This window comes from Saccostrea cucullata, unplaced genomic scaffold (assembly GCF_032062105.1).
Source record: "Saccostrea cucullata isolate Sc308-1 unplaced genomic scaffold, CSIRO_AGI_Scuc_v1 ctg198, whole genome shotgun sequence".
Classification (NCBI taxonomy): domain Eukaryota; kingdom Metazoa; phylum Mollusca; class Bivalvia; order Ostreida; family Ostreidae; genus Saccostrea; species Saccostrea cuccullata.
In genome coordinates, this window is record NW_026931182.1 from 253,129 (window position 1) to 270,417 (window position 17,289).

Below are 17,289 nucleotides of genomic sequence, written 5' to 3' on the forward strand. Positions count from 1 at the left end.
TTTACTTTTGTGTTCGGAATGATAGTAAATGAAAGTATACACAGGATGATTTTTATATGCGTAATATATGAAGCTTGTTAATTTCGTTTGTTTTTGGAAAGTTGTACAGTTATATATACAGTATAATGATAGGCAATTTGCGTGATGACTGTTTGACTAAGCAAGATAATTATAAAGAGTGGAAATAGATTATTGCAAATTTTTGGCACATTGAGTATTTTAAGGACGTGGATGGATATTGGGGTATCCAATTTCCCTATAATACAGATCTGTGTAATACTAAAAGTGCATATACATTTTGGGAAAAAAGTCCAAATACACACGTACTAGTAAATTATGCTTTGTGGTTTAACAAATATCTCGTTGCAATTTTAATTAGATTTCACAGAAATCAGTCTCAAAAATATAAAATGTTCATTTTAAAAATGAATTATACCAGGCAAAAAGGCATAATTAATATGTCATAATCGAACGAGTTCTATTATAAGTATGAAATACATACCCCAATCTGTTACATCACAAACTACATGAACTATACTTAAATTCAGATTTTTGAACATCATTGAACTTATTTTATTGTATGTACATGAAATTTTGGGGTTTTAGCCATTCACAAAAAATATATACTCATATGTGATAAAAAAATATGAAAAGCAACCTAGCTATTAAACTTTATTTTCAGAATTTACTCCTGCTCAATCTGTGAAAAAAAGTCAACTGATTATTTAAAAACTCAATACCTGATGTGTATAAATTTGTTACTAATTTTGCTGTAGGAAATGTAATTTCTGAATCTGATAGATTAACCCTACACTTAGACATAATACTATCGATGATAAATTGTTGATATGGGCTTGAATAGTCTTTTCCTATTTTACAAGATTAATATTGTGAACCAAAATCTATATTTGTGAAATACCTTCAAAGTAAAGCTACATTAATTTTCTCATCACCAATTTAGATTGTATTTGTTATTTTACTACAATTAAATTTCATTATATCGAAAAACGCTGTCCACCTTATTCATGAATTGATTGTGATGTCGTAATCATTTGATGATATTTTTATCAAGTTATGTCAATATTTATCCATATTAGTTATTCCCCATACCCAAATTAAGATAATTGCATTTTCCCCACTGAGTGCGTTATTCATATTCTCTCAAATTTGTCTTGAGTGTCATTTTCATCCCAAAACAACTTTTTATCTTAGATACTGAAAGTACAAGTTCCATACCTTCATCTAAGATAAGGACGAAGTCTGTGAGGAAAACGATTAATCTAACAAGATTTCGCATAACGTTCAAGCTATTTTCAAATAACTGTAGATCACTTAATTTTCGAGACATCTTATTTTCGCGAGATAGTCATTACATGTAACTATTTATTAGCATGACAAAATATTTCTTTACGAATTGTGGTTATATCTTTAAAACTGTCAAAAGTACTTGTACATGTATATGTGCGAGAGAGAAATTACGCTGTTTTGCTTAGTTACGCGGAAACAAATTTCTAATAAAAAGTGATTTACAGTAGGACAAACCATATCGCTTTGACTCTGTAAGATCACGAAATCCCCTAATGCATTTGCTTCTCACATGCCTCAATCAAGAAGCATTAATATAAGTATAATTTGGAAAGTGGGCAAGGTTACACACATCGAGTTCAGGTTTGAATCCCATGCACAAAAAGACTTGGAGACCGGTCCTTTGGATGAGAATGTGTAAAAGAAGGTCCCTGGTCGAAGTAGGTGCTGGCTCAAAAAAGACCTCTCTCTGCTCTATGGGTGCCGAGTATAAGTAAAATAAATTGCAGTTCTCCACCGGGAAGTGATGGCATCTTCATATGAGTCAAAAATTCTTGAGAGGGACGTAAAACAATATAAATCAATCAATCATACATCGAATTGATTTAATAATCAACTCCCATCAGTACTTTCAGTGCTTTGATTTTTAAAACTAAGTGTTGAGCCAAAAATTATCATTCATGAATAGAACATTGAAATGCGTATTCTAAAATATAGTTAACTTAAATAATATGTACTATTACAAAGAAGCAGGTATTACAGGAGGACTTCCTTGGTCTGACAGAGACTATAGTGTGTAAGGTGTGCTGTGACAAGGATGTGGCCGCAGCCTTCCTGCCCTGTGGTCACTTGGTCTATTGTCTGGACTGTGCCCTCGCCATAAGAAGGTGCCACCTCTGTTCAGAACCCATCAAGGGCACAGTCACAACCTACTTTGCTTAAGTAGCTCTATATTGGGTAAATTTTCTGCAGATATATGTAGAACTGTTTTGTTACTGCAGGACTATAAAGCTGTTTTAATCTTGAAAGTAAGGTGTGATAAATTACGAAGTATATTATTTGAAAGAAGTTACAAACAATGGATGATAAAAATATTTTGTTTGTGTTTTACAGCTGTAGCCCTGTAGATGAAAAGTAAAAAGCTCATAAATCTATCTTTAATCGGTACCTCCTCAGCTTTAAAGAAGAGAACATTTAACACGAAGATGGCTAGGCTCTAAAGGAACTTCGGATAATTTGTTTAAAGAATTCATATTTATGCACATGACTATCTTTTTGTAAAACTTGCATTCCTTGTTTAGGAAACGTGATTGTTTTTAATTATTTCAGATCTATAGAAAAACTCCAGGGTGACTGGGTGAATATGCATTTTAGGAATATGAATATATCCTTTATTTGATAAATTATAAGTTTCATCAGTCTTTCATTTTTATCTTAACGTAATATAGTGTATCTTTTGCTGTTTATGACTAATTATCATATATCTTTCTATTTCCGATCAAAGGTTGTTAAGGGTGAAAGGAAAAGATCAGTAAACGCCCCTTTTGGTCCCTGGTTTGGGGTGTGTTTTAAGAACGATGCAACAGTTGATCAGTAAAAAGTTCTTTGAAAGTGTATTAATTAATTTCTATTTTAAGTAAATTTTTATCCATTTTATAGAACTTTTTGTTTCAGACAATACAGAACACAAAATTGACAATTTACAGAATTTGTATAATTCATACTGGTGGGAGCAGGATTGCGCAGAAGTAGAACATTTTTTCCGAATTGTTCCCTGTTCTGATGTAATTTTGTGAGATGCTATTCACTTTTGGAAACTAAAATGCACAAGCTTGCCTATCTGAGATTTTTTTTACACAAGATGCGTCTTATTCTATTGTACGTACACTGTTTGAATTATACAAATTATGTGGAATTTCTCATTCCTCAACATTTCTGATTACTGTCACGAACCCAACCCACAGTTTTTGCAATCACAGATTTGAAGAAACTGACATCATTTTTCATTTTAATAAACAACAAATCACTCATGATGCACATCAAAAGGAAGCCGAATTATTTTGAAGTATTTGCTCTAATATTCCGACGGCAAAGTTTTCGCTCATATAGACATTATCATCCGGTTTAAGTAGGCCTTTGATTATTTAGCAGTGGGGATTTTTTATTTTCATGTCAGCACATACTTGGACTTGGAAAGAAACGGAACCTCGGTATAAACTGTCTCATCCGATGGACCATTGTCGCCTCGCTTTACAGGGAATTTGAGACCATGAGATACTGATCGGCTCCTTAGTCATCATGCGGAAGACAAAAGGAATATGTATATCGCATATGTTTAAAATAAAGATTCAATCCATTATGAATACGAATTCACTTCAATTAACATCACTACTAACACTTTCTTTGTATATTCCCCTCTACTTTTTCAGAGTTTTGTAAGTTATGAAGACGGAGCTTTATAAACAGACGAGGCCCGTAATTTTTTTACAAAGAGGTGTCTAAATAAGGGAGCTGATTATTTTTTAAAGTCCAAGGTCAAACAGAACTGACATGTAGATGATGTGACGGGTTTCCTATATTTCGTTAAGATATAAAACGGCAGTCATCTGGACGCAGAGTCGATCATTTTTTGTAAGAGAAAGGTCAAGACATGTAAGTCTGTTTCTCACCGATGACTTTTAACCTGTTGTATAACACCGAAATAAAATTTACCGGTTTCATTTTCAATATACATCTTATTCAATTCAATCTTCAGGAGTTTGACAATATATTGCATACACCTTTTAATTTACAAAAAAACATGTATACGTGGATTGTCCGTAAATTCCGTAGGCAACCTTAAAAATACAGTTTTGTAAATTAAAAAAAATTATAAGATTTGAGATTACATAGATTCAGATGTAATTAAACAACATCGTTTATTCAATAGTTGAAAATAGTTGAAAATATAGATATTGTAGAATTAGGTTAAAAAGACTGGCTATATATTTATAAAAGTATGTCATTTTTTATGGATTTCCGGAATTCTGAATACTCTAAATTACTGTATCCTGCAATTTTAAGTAGACTGGTTGTCTTGGATTGTTTTGAAGCAGGCTCAATTGTTTTGCAGTTAAGGGGATATTTTTGATTGTTTATATACCTTCCTAAATTTTTCACTCATACTAAGATGTTACCACTTGCCGATTAACATTGGGCACGGAAACTCAATTATACCGTCTCATTAGATACACTGATATCTCCACATCAGATAGGGAAAATGAAACTGTGGCATAATGCGCCATAAGAGCAACACTTAATATGTAAGATATAAGGTTATAGCAAATGAACTCAATGGGCATTTTTCATTAACTTCACTATGTACACCTTATTCATCACGTTCATTCAATCATCACTTTTCAGATGTAGATAAGTAGCTTCAGAGGCAGCAGTAAATTAACCAAGAGGAGCCAGGTTGACAATGTTTAATTTGCACACGGAAACACATTTTTAAATTACAGTTGTATACTAGTATCATACTACATGTGGTTTTTGAGACGAAGCTGAAAATGTCAAAAAGGTTTTGACAACGACGCCAACGACAACAATAACCACGAAGACGACAGACAGCGAACAAATTTTGATAAGAAAACCTCACTTCAGCCTTTGATTTTTACACAAATTTCTTGATGATAAAGAATAAACACTCTCCTTATCAAATTATGAAATGAATGAACTTTTAAACGATATACATGTGTGTGCATTGCGTGAACCATTTCAACACAAAGTTGAATACATTTTTCAAGGCGTATTTTGTTTAAAGAATGTACACATATATACATGTACCTCTCTGTAAAATTATGATGCACTAATATATATTCACGCCGAACAAATAATTCCTTAATAAAATCTGCATTCAATTTGAATAAAGTTAGAAAAGAAATATTCCGATATTTTCTTCTTTGTGCTTCATTAGTTCAACATTCCTTTATGATTTGATTGTTTACTGAAAGAAGACTGAATCAGATTTGGGATCTTTGTTTAATTTTTAAAATTGCAAACGTGAATACACATTATTACTTCCCTGTCACACATAATTAATTATCCGAATTTGCGTAAATTATATATATAATCAATATAATTCTTTAAAATTATAATCCTCTCGGAAAATCTTTTGATCTACATGATCTTTATCCAGTTCATCCATTTCAAGCATTGCAACTAATTTAGATATCTCTGAGAATGAGAAGAAACTAAACACTCTTTGCACGATAATATATCGCAGTATGATATATCCTTGCAGGCATTGCTAAAGCAAATATAGGAAGCATTAAGGGGGATGTACAAGCCATATTGGATCTAGTCTGGTGTAAACTAAGAAATACCAAGAATGCGCTTAATACTCTACTAAACTAGCTCAAAGTTACTCAAAGTGCTAATGCACTAATTACCTACTGTTAGAGACCAAAATTAGTAAACAATTAAGTTTATTTTGTCTTAATTAGAAGAAAATTAATCATGTTAGAACTGCGCAGCTACAGCATTCATGAGATGAAAAATGCATTGAAAATGGAGTTAGTTTGATTCATTGATAATATGGCTACAACCATTTGTTTCGTTTTTTTCTTGTCATTATCCATAATTCTTGAAAATTTGATTTTTTATATGGGTGTCTTCCTGAGGCCATGTGTTTATTTCGTCCGCCATTCCTCTGTCACACAGAGTTCGAATAACAATGATTTTAGAATAAATGCGACCATAATAACACCAAGACAAGAAATTACTAAGTAATAATCATTAGGTTATATTACTTACTACTTTTATTTGTTGCATCGCATCGTCTGATTAATGAAAAAACGCGATTTTAACCTCACTCCAGCAAATCGGGAAAAACTGTTCTGTTTACAACTCGAAATTCCTCGTTAATATTATTCCACTAAGCACATGGTTGGCATGTGCATATATCTGCTGTGGATAAATCCGTTTATTACCATGATTATATTTAATTTTTATGGAACAAGTCTTGATAATTTGTTGGTTTCTTTAAAACTCAAGAAAAAAAGATAAAAATGTCCTAAACATATGTGTTTACGGTGGGTCTTTTTTCTGTGGCGATAGAAGTTATTTTCAAATGGGGCACTGCAAGTAGGATGCTTAGCATTTAATTTGAAAATGTTAAACAATATGCAGTGCATGAAAAATAAATTGTAATTACATGTCTTACATTCGAAAAGTTGGTACATATGTCTATTTTGTTTATAAGTTAGATAGAAAAAATAGGCAGTTATAGGATTTCCTTCAGGCACCTCACATAAATAGCTAGAATGTTTGCAATGACCCACACATTGTATGGGGTCATGTTTGGACACAAAAACGCATCATGTCTCATTATGTTGACAACGTTGTAAGCTCTCGCTCATTGAACATACGAAGCTTGATAAAATATAATGAGTTGTTTCTATGAAATTTAAAAGCGAGCACAATGTTTGCAATGAAAGGTCCATTGCATATGTTATGTCTATCATCGCAAAAAAGTGAGTGCTAACCCAACCCCCCAACCCCCACCCACCCCCCCCCCCCTCCCCCGAAAATCCTTTGTTTGTTTTTCAAAATAGTATCAAAGATTAAAAAAATTGCATTACTAAGTATGTGATGGAACATGTACTAGCCTTATAATACCACTTGTTATAAAAATATTTGGTTGCCCTCTCTCCCGATCTACTGCCTAGAAATGGCCCGACTCATTTTTTAACATTCCATTACACGATATTTTTTTCTTTTTCTTCCGTAAACAATTCTGTTTAAATTTTAAGGATTTTTTTCTCACCTATAAATACGGACCCAATAATTTTTCCCTGAGTTGGGAGGACCACCAAACATCATTTTAAAGATGTTCATAGGTTGATTTTTTCTCTTTACTTTGTACAATTGTAATTTTGAAAATATGGGCAAATAGAAAACAAAAATTATGTTCAAACTAAATAAATTACTTCAAGCCACACTATAACACCTTTCCTCTTTTAAAAGTGTTCATATTATTTGAAATATTTTGCAACTGTAATTCTCTTCTACATTTAAAGATTGTTATGCCCCTCCATATTAAGAAGAGGTCTGGAAAACAAGATTCTGTGCTAAAAATAGACCACGTGCTGCTATCCATGAACTACTTTCATGGTTCTTTACACTCTTTTTGAAGACAATGGTACCTTGTTTTGAACTTGAAATTATCATATAAAAGTGCAAAATTTAGACATTTTCTCAACAAATGGTTGTAGAGAGAACATTAATGCACAGTTTGCATATTTTTTTGGATTTTTTAAGGCTCTGCTGAATTCTGTAGCTGCGCAGTTCTAAGGAGCATATCAAAAGCATTTTTCTGCAAAAGTATAGATTATATATGCACAACATGCATTCGGTTATGCATATTTATTGTATCTTTATCAAAAAGACTTAAAATTTGATCAAAATATAATGTATTTTAGCCATTTGAAGAAATGTTTACATTTTGCTCTCACTGCACTAAAAGTGGCCGTACATCCCCCTTAATCTTATTAGGCACTTTACACAACTAACCTGATTTTTCTAAAATTTCCTTCTTAACATAGTAGTATAGTTTATGTCTATATCCACTGAGAGCAATATGTCAATTACCGAAAATCCCGCAGGTTGTATATCCTTTGGGGGATCACGTGACTGTGAATTTTTGTTTGTTACGTCACAGAACTAAATCGACTTTAAAAATAGGTCACAAGCTCAGCGAAACAACAAGCCATCATATAACATGTTACATGTTAAAGAAAGGATAAACATAATTTCTGGAACCTATATCAACGAAAACAACAACTTTGGATGTCCTAAGTGATACTTCAAATTTGTAACATATGTTTCAGGAGTGCTTACACAGGATATTTTGTCGCGTTTAAATTTGTTCTATCTAATTTTTTTTGGAGTAATCTATCTATTCAGCTTGTGTGATTTGGATCTTTATATTGGACAAGGGATAGCAATTTTAAAAGCAGGTACTATACTTCTATCAGTTACAAATGGGAGATCAAGACAAATTCATGTTCTGCCGATTTATTGTGGAGTTCATTATTTGGATAAGGTACATGTAGGCTAAGATTTTAAAAAATTGTTTGTCGATGATAATACGTCAGGCAACACTTATCTTTATAAACTGACATATCACATGTGTAATGAGTCAGGTTTCCAATACTCCTTTATTTCCTATTATTCTTTAATGGAGCATGGAAGAGTAACGGACTCTTATCGGTGCTTTTTGAATAGAGCTGATTTATCTGTTTTGTCAATAATTTACCTGGTAGTAATTGAAGGGTTTTAAACATTTGCATCTGTAGCATACATATCATTTCCATAAATTACAGGAACAACTTCGTGATATTTTTTTTGTTTCATTGCTTAAGTGTTTTATTCACCAATACACAAGAAAACTATTGTGATTTATTTTCCCTTCAAAATCAACAAGTTAAATTCCTTAATTTCATGTTGATAGGAATACTGAATATGCAAAAAGCAGATGGATCTCGTCAAGAATTAGTTCAGAACAAAAGTGATATTGCCTTAGCACTTGAAGGCACAACATTACAATACAATTCCAATTACTGCACCTTACAGTAATTCACTACATAAAACAATTTATTTATCTGTTAAATCTCGTAAGTGAAAGTCATGATTCTGTATCCTAGGCCTGCCTTTTTTTCATTTTCTGTTCCATGAAATATACAAGCTTAAAAATTAATCATTATCTAGTATAATAAAGCACCCCTGATTGACAAAATCGGATTATGTTCTTGTAGTCTAAAGGTAAAAGCTTTTTTCTACTGAGTTACCACCCTTTCCATGAAAATGAAATCAAACAGAAATTACATTTGCGCATTGTACTAAAATCAGAACAGTTTTAACCATGCAGATGGTCAACCTAGACATAATATGGCGATATTAAGAGAGAAAACCGGGGTGGATTTATAAAATCATTAATTCTATAAAATAAGTATGAAAAAACTACTGAAAATGCTGGCGATATTTATCCTTTGGGATTTACGCCTGTAAACGTTTATGATATTTTGGGTTTTACGTCACGTAAGAAAATCAACTTCAAAATTAGGTCACACGGTTCTAAGGAAACAGCAAACCATTAAATAAAGTGCAAAGTGAGGATAACACAATTTAGAAAACTGTAAGTTCTCGAACTTAAAACAATGAAAATGCAAATTCTGATTTCTCATCTGATACCTTTAAACATAATTTTATTACAAACGATAATATTAATACACTTTTAAATGAGTTCAATGTAATTAGGTCGCAGAGTGATTTTTCTTTCACCTTGTGTGATTTAGCTCTTTATAACAAAGCAATACAAAGACATGTACAATATTATCAATTCTATAAGCAGCTACTACAACCTTATCATTTACAACTGGGAGATCCAGACAGTTTGGATATTAAATGTTCTGAAGATTATTAAGACAAGGTAAAGCTAAGATTTTTTTTTAAAAGTTTGTATGTCATTTAATTTTTTCTATAAAAAGACTTCAAGGAACCCTCATCTTTGTAATCTGACATGTACGTTATGTGTCAGCTTTCCAATATTTCATAGATAAGATAATTATAAATTTGTAAAATAAAGTCATCTTGAGGTAGAGTTCAATATGTTTATTAGGAAAAAGGCAACGGTTTTGCTGATGTCATGGTTTGGAACTGTTCATTTGATATTCATTTGGTATTATCACTTCACTATTTTCAGAACTCTGACCGGACGTACCTGTGCTTATTAAATAGATCTTTCTTATCTGTTTTGTCAATCATGAAGTAATTGAAGATCTCTATCATTCATAAACTGATCAGTGTTCATTACCTTATTTACAGAAACAGTTGTGTTTACTACAGTAAACTAGATTCACTTTAAAGATCAACAAGCCTAATTTCTTAATTTCACGTTGAAAGGAATACTGGATTTGCAAATAGCTGATGGATCTTTTCAAGCATAAGTACAGAACATGTACAGAACATGACGTACAACACAACAATTAGTTTCCAATAACTGCACCTTACAATAATCCGCTAAACATACAATTGAATTATCTGTTGAGCCTTAGCTAAAGTACTTCTCCTCTACCCTGTTATTTACATTAAATACATGTATTCCATACTGATTGGAGTAACTGCCCTTAACATGAATAATAGAATCAAACAGACATTGCATTTGCTCTTTGTTCTACACAGAACAGCTATTTTCATGCAGATGACCAGCCTTAGTAATATGGCTATCTTGAAGAAGGAGTATATTTATAAAATCATTAAATCTAAGTAAAGAATATAATCTTTACCAGAGAAAAAAGAAAATAGCTTTAAACTTCCTTTTTTAACGCATTTAAAATCTGCTATGTTTATTGGGGAAAATATTTTAAATAGTTGGAAAAAAACAAAATCTCAAAAGATCTATTTTTTGAGTAAAGATTAAATGGCAGAAATGATACACAATAAATTTTCTAGAGGTTAATTTCCACTCAATTTGGATAATTAAATTGATTTGCTTTAAAATCTGCATTTGGTATTCAGAATAATTTTAGATGTTGAGCCACAAATTACAAAGGATTGATACTTGGAATGAAATTGCACAGAATTGATACTGGAATGCCAAAAGGATCATGCATGAAAAGAAGTTAAATGGGAAGAATCATTACATACATTTTTAATCATTGACAATTTGTATATTTACAGAGAAGCCGATATTACAAGGGCTTCCTAGGTCTGACAGAGACTATAGTGTGTAAGGTGTGCTGTGACAAGGATGTGGCCGCCGCCTTCCTGCCCTGTGGTCACCTGGTCTGCTGTCTGGACTGTGCCCCCGCGATGAGGAGGTGCCCCTCTGTACAGAACTCATCAAGGGCACAGTCAAAACCTACTTTGCATAAATGGGTCTACAGGTAGGTTTTCTGCAGATACATTAAAAACTGTTTTTACTACAGAACTTTAAAGCTGTTTTAGAAGGTAAAGTGTTGTAAGGTACCAAGTATGTTATTTGAAAGAAGTAACAGACAATGAGTGATCAATATATATGTTTTAGCTCTATTTCTCAAAGACCAAATGTATAAAGCTCATAAATTTGTCTTAAATCGGTACCTTCAGATTAAAAGAAGAGGACATTTAACACGATGATGACAAGGCTCTCAAGGAACTTCGGATAATTTGCATAAATAAATTTTTATTTACACACTTGACTGTCTCTTCGTTAAACTTGCTTCTTTGTTTAGGAAAGATGTGAATAAGATAACAAGGAAGTTGATATTATTGTTTTTATTTATTTCAGATCTATAGAAAACACAAGGGTGAAAATTCATTTTAGGAATGTGGATATATTACTTTTTGGGGAAATTATGATTTTCATCAGAGGTCACAGGAAGGGCAGAAAGTGAGTCAGTTTTATAATTTTCGTATTTGTACGCATTTTATAGAATATTTTGTTTACGACATCATAAAGCACAAGATTGACAATCTACCGAATTTGTATATTTCATAAAATAGTATCAGATGCATCTTGTGTATAAAAATCTCAGATAGGCAAGCTTGTGCTCTTTGTTTCTCAGAGTGAAAAGCATCTCAAAAGTTTCAAAATAACACCAGAATTGAAAATCATTCGGAAAAATGTCCTATTTGTGAACACTCTTTCGCCCTTCTTGTACGCTTCAAATGGATAAAAGAATTCAATCTCAGTCTCACTTGTCCGCTTTATATTCCTTTGGAAAAAGTGAGACTGAGATTAAAAGTGAGCTCGTCTACGTTTTATGTCCCCGAGGGCAAATATCCATAAATCTTTTTAAAACGACAAATTTTCGTAACTGCAGAACTTAAAACAATTTCCTAAATAAACACGTATTTATATGAGATAACAATAAAAACTTGGGAAACATATACGATATTTAACTGTAATTCATTTCAATCATTCTCGATGAGAAACATTTTCTTGGAAAACATGTACGATATTTACCTGTAATTCATTTCACTCATTCTCAATGAGAAACATTTTCTTGGAAAACATGTACGATATTTACCTGTAATTCATTTCACTCATTCTCGATGAGAAACATTTTCTTGGAAAACTGTAATTCATTTCAATCATTCTCGATGAGAAACATTTTCTTGGAAAACATGTACGATATTTACCTGTAATTCATTTCACTCATTCTCAATGAGAAACATTTTCTTGGAAAACATGTACGATATTTACCTGTAATTCATTTCAATCACTCTCGATGAGAAACATTTTCTTGGAAAACATGTACGATATTTACCTGTAATTCATTTCACTCATTCTCAATGAGAAACATTTTCTTGGAAAACATGTACGATATTTACCTGTAATTCATTTCACTCATTCTCAATGAGAAACATGTTGACTCATTTCTTTACATTCAATTCACTCCGTTCAAAGATTTAACATTGTTTCGAAAACAAAGTATTATTTGGGCCGCCTACGAAGAGATCATGTATCTTATTTACATTTCAATTCACCCAAGTATTTTTATGTGGCGTTATCAAAAATACACGTGCCAGGAACATGACGTATGGGTTGATATGCAAAAAAAAAAATTGAAAGAAATGATCAGCAAAATAAGTTATACCTAACATAAAGTGAGGGTAATTTCAGAGAACAGGATTATTAAACATAATGATTGTCCTCCCTAACCCAAATTTAGTATTGGAACATGTACAGATGACCTGTCATTGGACTGAGTTTTTTTCTTAGAATTATTAACATATCACTCATATGCATTAATTGTAATTAAATTGAAGTTTTCGTATGGAGTGGGAGTCTGAAGCAGACATTAATGTGGTGTATTTGTTGTTTAACCTCTTTCCCGAGAATTTTTCACTTATATTGAGACAACATACACACAAAACTAAGTAATGGAGGACGGCAAATTTGAATTTTATGGTCTGCACATTAGTTCAACTCCAAATGTTGGAGATAATAGATTATTCAGCAAAGCTTATGATGCAAGATCAGTCCATATTTGTTAACTACTGTCAGTTGTGTAAATTGTGAAACAAGTGTTTTATGTGCCATTTAATGCATAATTAAGTATATCAAGTCAATGCCTTACAATATTTTAAAGTCAATAGTCATTTTTACAAAAACACAATTAAGGGGTATTTTTCGACTCATATATTAATTTTATGTATAATAGCCAATGCGAATTTCATTTTAGTAAAAAAAATACTTGTGGAACTTCTCATTCCTCAACATTTCTCATTACTCTCACGAACCCAACTGACAGTTATTGCACTATCACAGCATTTCAAGAAACTGACATCACAGCATTTTAATAAACAACAAATCAATCATAGGTATGTTGCACTTTGCCACTAAAGTGACTCTATAATTATTGAAAATACGTGTAATTAATTATGCAATAGTTGGTAGTCAAATCCGTAACACTACTACTATATATTACATGAACATGTATTATCTGTCTCAAAAGAATTCATCAAAAGGAAGCCGAATCATTTTGAAGTATTTGCTCTTCTGTTTTGACGGCAAAGTTTTCGCTCATAGAAAGACATTATCATCCCGTTTAAGGCGGCCTTTGATTATTCAGCAGTGGGGATTTTTTATATACATGTCAGCAAACCCTACTGCGAAAGAAATGGAACTACAGAATAAACCTTCTCATCCGATAGACCTTTACAGATAGAATTTACAGGGAATTTAAGACCAGAAGATACTGATCAGCCCCTTAGTCATCATGTGGAGACAAAAGGAATATGTGTATCGCATATGTTTAAATAAAGATTCACTCCATAATGTAGATACATGTAAGAATTCACTCCAACTAACATAACTACACTTTCTTTGTATTCCCCTCCACTTTTTCAGAGTTTTGTGGATAAGATGGAGCTTTATAAACAGCTGCAATCTTTTTTATTTTTTACAAAGAGGTGTCTGATTGATGGTGTTGATTTTTTAAAGGTACATGTAGAGAAACACATGAATTTAAATAAATCAATATCACATTACATGTAACAAGGCTAAATAACTAAAAACATATAGAGTTATAATAAAAGAAAACTTACCTATTGTAGCGTTCTTCATACAAATGTGAAATTAAAGAGAGATTCTTGGACCAGTTAATAACAAACACATTTTAATCGAACTTTCCTTTTTTAAACCCGAACAAGTTGCATTATATATACATTTAGGTACTTTACTACCGTTCAATAATTGTTTTATACTAATGAGAATTAGCTATAGAATGCAGTTAAAAAGAAATTTCACAAGAGATTTCCCCAAGAGTTTCATATAGCACAACCTGCAATTACGTTTTCGCTAAATGAGTTCTGATTAGATTTGCGATCGTCATCATTTTCGAATCGCAGATAAAAGGCAAAATATTTCTGCATATAGGATGTTTTCAATGTTTCAGACTTCTGTATCCCCCCGATTATACGTAAACTTTAAATCGATCATTATATTCAAACTTTAAATAATACACTTTAATTAAATTAATAAAAAAAAACATCCCCTTACAAAATCTGCGACCTAAATATGTTACCAACTAACCGAAATTATTGATATAACTCAACTTATTCAGATCTTTCTATAAGTATAGTTTACCAGCCTCCGACGATAGAGTCATCCATTACCAAGAGAGAGAGAGAGAGAGAGAGAGAGAGAGAGAGAGAGAGAGAGAGAGAGAGAGAGACAGAGAGACAGAGAGACAGAGAGAGAGAGAGGGAGAGAAAGAGACAGAGAGAGAGAGAGATCCTAATTAACACAATAATCTTGATAATTTTTTTATGTTTTGGTGTAATGTAGGCAGGTATTCTAACCAACTAACCTTTTTCTAAAATTTCCTTCTAATTCTGTCACTATCTGCTGCACGTAACACTGCTTTTTTTACCTGTATATAAATATTTCTTTGAGGGTCACCTGACTAAATATTTTGAATGGAATAACTGAACTATATCGACTTCCACAATATGTCCCGAAGTTAAAAAAAAAATCAAACAAGTTATCAAATATATTAAATGTAAACACAATTCAATAAACAGTATCCCTTAATCTCCTTACTGAGACTTCTAAACAAAGTTAATACAAGTTACTAATAAAGGTTATTTTGTCACATTTTGTCACATTTAAGATTGCTTCATCTAACTAGGTCGCGGAGTGTTTTCAGCTTGTGTTAATTGGCTCTAGTTGAAACAACATGAACAAGGAAGGGATTTATAACAAGGAAGGACAAGGGGATATAGCAGTACTAGAAGCAGGTATTACAGATCCACTACTATAAGATCAAGACAGTTTGAAATTCAAGTTCTAAGGATTTGTTTTGGAGTTCATTGTTTTTAAGATACAGTTAAGAATCTTTTTTAAAAATTTGTTTGAGGTGAATTATGTCTGCTCTTTAACTATAATCTGAAAATAGGTCTCCTATATCATTTATGTATTGTTGTTAAGATTTAAAATAACGGTCATCTTCAGATAAAGTTTTATAAATGCATAAGAAAAAGAACAGCAGCCTTGCTAATGCCATTCTTAAAGTTAGGAAGTTTACTTTCTTTTGGATATGATCATATGTTAACAGTGTCTTTTTCTGAATAATTGATTAAATTTTGAGGATGCCTTTTTAAAGAGAATCGATTTTTGACATGCCATTATTGAAGTGAGGATCGCGAATTGGGCAGATTTGTCTGATTTGTCAATGATTAAGTGATTATACATTTTTTACCATCTGTATTAGTACAGTGCAGGGAAATAATTTTGTTACAGCATCAATGCTGATTTTGGTGCTTCCTATGCTTGCTGATTTTGATGCTTCCTTTGCTTGCTGATTTTGATGCTAGTTATCATTATCCTGATCCTGGTTTGATCCTTATCCTGATGCTGGTTTGAAACTAGGTCAGTGCTAGTAATGCTACCGGATGTAGGATTATCCTGCCGGAAGTGGATAATTCAAAAACAGCATCGCTATTTTAAGCCATTAAAAATAATTTTTGGGGTAATTTTTATTTGTAATTTGTATTAAATGACTTTCCTTTATCTGTTTTCACTTTGGTCAATGCTAGTTCTATCCTTTGCTTGCTGATGCTGATCCAAGTAATGCTGTTTTTTTTAATGCTGATGCTGATGCTAGTTCTATCCTTATCCTACTTATGCTGATCCTGATGCTGGTTTATGTAACAAAATTAGTTCCCTGCACTGTAGCATATAAAGGCTAAATAGTGTTCATTTCCATATTTACAAAACAACTTTGTTTTTCTCTCTTATCGGTAAGTATAACATCCCTTAAAACAAAACAAAAGAATACTGTTGTAAACTGGATTCCCTTTAACGATCAATAAACATAATTGTTCATTTCCTTGTTTTTAAGAATACTGGATTTGTAAATAGCAGATGGATCTTCTCAAGAAGAAAAGTGATGGTGCTTCAACTTTGGAAGAAACAGCAGAAAAATAAGTTTCCTCTTAATTCATCCTACAAATATCCCATACTATAACAATTAACTTATCTGTTAAAACTAAATTAAACTCATACTTCTCTGTTCTGTAATTTCATTATATTCTGTTAAATCAATTTTCACAAGCAAACATGTTTCTGATTATCATACTTGATTGACAAAGAGGGAATTCTTTTATTGTAGTCTGAAGGTGTTAATTTTTTTTACTCTGGACAGTTCATACAATTATTACCCTTAACATAAACAACAATGAATTAAAAGAAAAAAAAATAGTTTTGTTCTTTGTACTAAAATCAGAACAGATTTTTATCCTGCAGATGACCAGCCTATATAATATTGCTATATTAAGAAAAAAACCCAGAGTATGTTTAGGAATTTCTTATTTCTCAGTAAAGAATACAATCCTTACCAGAAAGAAACATGGAGAATTTGTAAAACTTTCTTAAAACATTCAATGTTTACTGAGGTTATACACAGTATGGGTTAAAATACCTTAAAGTTTGGGGAAAATGGAAAAGGAACTTAT

At 32.0% G+C, this 17,289-nt stretch overlaps 1 protein-coding gene and 1 long non-coding RNA gene across 4 annotated transcripts in view; both read left to right on the forward strand.

Moving 5' to 3' along the window:
• Nucleotides 1-17,289, forward strand: part of LOC134231693 (uncharacterized) — an 89,310-nt gene that overhangs the window by 65,035 nt on the left and 6,986 nt on the right. The window contains exon 12 of one of the 2 annotated variants that reach the window (XM_062713672.1): nt 2,051-2,250. The exons of the other annotated variant lie outside the window; for it this stretch is intronic. Coding sequence (XP_062569656.1) covers nt 2,051-2,247 — 197 coding nt within the window. The 3' untranslated portion in view covers nt 2,248-2,250. Of the gene's footprint in view, nt 1-2,050; nt 2,251-17,289 lie in introns of those variants that run through there. 2 annotated transcript variants of the gene reach the window in all.
• Nucleotides 8,039-17,082, forward strand: LOC134231697 (uncharacterized). Of its 2 annotated transcripts, none has more exons than XR_009984601.1 (5): nt 8,039-8,389; nt 11,026-11,231; nt 11,615-11,716; nt 15,465-15,573; nt 16,677-17,082. It is a non-coding gene; the product is annotated as an uncharacterized LOC134231697 (long non-coding RNA). The 2 variants fall into 2 exon arrangements; XR_009984600.1 differs by having other exon boundaries at nt 8,039-8,303.